A 2,821-nucleotide genomic window follows, 5' to 3' on the forward strand; every position below is an offset into this window, starting at 1 on the left:
ACACACACACACACACACACACACACACACACACAGTCAGTTGGAGCTAAATGCCTCATCCTGTTTCCTGCTAAGCATTTAATCCCACCTGGAGAAAGAGTGTGCGTGCGTGTGCGTGCGTGTGCGTGTGCGTGCGTGCGTGTGCGTGCGTGTGTGCGTGTGAGACAATTACTGATCTCATGCTGTCTATTTGCTTTTGCAATACCTGTTAAACTAGTTTCTACAACCTTGCATTGTGGTATATCTGTACAGCTGTCATACAAATACACTATACAGCATATAGAAGTAGTACTATGATACAATACTAAATGTGTTTCTTGTCACCTGGCTCATTAACAATGTAAATATACAGGTAAAGGCAATTCAAAAGCAGTGTATGCGTCTGTGTGCCTAACCTTGTTTTGGTCGGTCCAGTAGAGGTAAAATCCATGTGGGTCCACGTGTAGAATCACTGGAGTCACCGTAGACAGATCCTGAAGAGAAAGACCAGGGACCACTCTGAAAAATAAGCCTTCGGACTTTACTGTGTTTTAATGTTGACCTAATTAGTTATATGTGTGTTTTTTGAATCATCAAAAAAATCCAAATCCAAATAAAAAGAATCAAGTCAAAGACAGGTGGACACGGTGAACTTAGACTTGGACTCAGACTTCTCTTTATTGATCCTTTTGAGCTGACTCCCGCGAGGAAATTGAAAATCCAGCATCAGTTTTAGCAAAGAAAAAATAAATAAATAAAAAAGACAGTATGAAGACAACAAAATAACAGTAATAATAATAATAATAATAATAATGATGATAACAATAAGAACATTCGTCAATAAAAAGAAAGACCATAATTATTATCATCATCAAAGTGTCAGTGTTGAGTCCAGTGTTGAAGTGACCAGGTTTAATGCAAGTCCAGGTGTGTATGTAGCTGTGTATATATGTATGTCTGTATGTGTTCTGTGTGTATGTATGTATCTTTGTATGTATATTTACTGTATGTATGTATATATGTATGTATGTGTGTATGTATGTATGTACATATGTGTGTATATATGTATGTATGTATGTATGTATGTATGTATGCATATATGTATATATGTATGTATATATGTATATATGTATATATGTATGTGTATATGTGTGTATGTATGTATTTATATATGTATGCATGTATGTGTGTATGTATGTATGTATGTATATTTACTGTATGTATATATGTATGTATGTGTGTATTTATATATTTATATATGTATGTATGTATGTATGTATATATGTATGTATGTATGTATTTATTGTATGTATATATGTATGTATGTATGTATGTATTTATATATGTATATATGTATGTATTATATGTAGTTATTATGATGTATGTATTATATGATCTGTATAGAGTATGTATGTATGTATGTATGTATATGATATATGTTATGTAGGTATATTATGTATGTATAGTGAGTATGTGTATGTATGTATGTATGTAGTTGTTTATGTATTATGTATATTGTATGTATGTATGGTATGTTATATATTTATAATTGTATGTATGTATGTATGTAGTATGTATGTATGTATGTATATATATATGTAATGTATGTATTATGTATGTCTGGATGTATGTATATATTATGTATATGTACTAGTATGTCTATATTAGCTGATGTTGGATGTATGGTATGTATGATTATATTATGTATGTATATATGTATGTATGTATGTATGTATATATGTATGTATGTATATATTTATATATGTATATATATGTATATATGTATGTATGTATGTATACATGTATGTATGTATATATGTATGTATATATGTATGTATTTATATATGTATATATGTATATATATGTATTGTCCTCTCTGCCCTATTTCTCCTCCCCCCTACTGAGGAGTTGTACAGTCTGATGACACGAGGGACAAAAGAGTCCTTAAGTCTGTTGATCCGACACTCGGGAAGACACCGAAACAGACAACAAACTGCTTTAAAACAGCAAACATTTAACCACAGGCCTGCACTGCTTTAGAAATGTCCACAATACAACAAAAAGAAAATAGTGTCCAGAGAAATTCAACCTATAAAATAACATCTCAACGTGGACAAAAGACGTTTTAATTAAAAAAAAGGTGGAGTTTCTGCTCTGCAACACTACACCTGTCAGTGGTGCAAGAATGATAACGATTCACCACAGAGCCAACGTTGAAATGTGCTTATTATTTAACAGGGAACATCGAGTGACTTTCGGACACAGACTCTAACTAACTAAAGTTCTGTTCAGTTGTCATGACATCAAACGATTGTCCCTGTTGCCATAGTAACCCATCATGACAGTCTTCTAATGGGTTCCAGGTGAAATCAGGCAGCGCGTCTGTCCTATGTTTTGCTGTTTGAAAAGCGTTTTTTTATAAAACATACCCTTCAGAGGACCAGTTCACATGGCTACTCACTGGGGAGAAGTAAAAAAATAATTAAAAATAATAATAATGAAGTCCGGTCAGTTATTTTATAACTAAAGACCATCGGGTAATGAATGCACACAAGGTTTAGATGAAGTATTAACTGGGGTTACCAACATTATTTAATTAAAGGGATAGTTTGGATACTTGGAAGTGGTTTGAGGAACTTATCCATACCTGCAGTAGACGGCGGTCAACACCCCCCCAGTTTTGGACACACAGAAGCTTAGCTAAAAAGTCAAAAAGTAGAAATACATTTCCATGTGTTATAGGTCCCATGGCATTAAAATTTCACTTTATTATGTTTTTTTTAACTTTAATATGAGTTTCTGAAGCCAGTGGCTAGAAATGGTGATAGGTGTAAACCGAGCC

General features: G+C 33.2%; 1 protein-coding gene across 1 annotated transcript in view; it reads right to left on the minus strand.

The window, feature by feature from the left end:
* Window positions 1–2,821, minus strand: part of LOC116705016 (1-phosphatidylinositol 4,5-bisphosphate phosphodiesterase beta-1) — a gene marked incomplete in the record, with an annotated part of 36,209 nt that overhangs the window by 29,536 nt on the left and 3,852 nt on the right. The window contains 1 exon segment of the mRNA XM_032540852.1: window positions 396–473. Within this exon segment, the coding sequence (XP_032396743.1) occupies window positions 396–473 (78 nt within the window).

Source organism: Etheostoma spectabile, chromosome 17 (assembly GCF_008692095.1).
Source record: "Etheostoma spectabile isolate EspeVRDwgs_2016 chromosome 17, UIUC_Espe_1.0, whole genome shotgun sequence".
Classification (NCBI taxonomy): domain Eukaryota; kingdom Metazoa; phylum Chordata; class Actinopteri; order Perciformes; family Percidae; genus Etheostoma; species Etheostoma spectabile.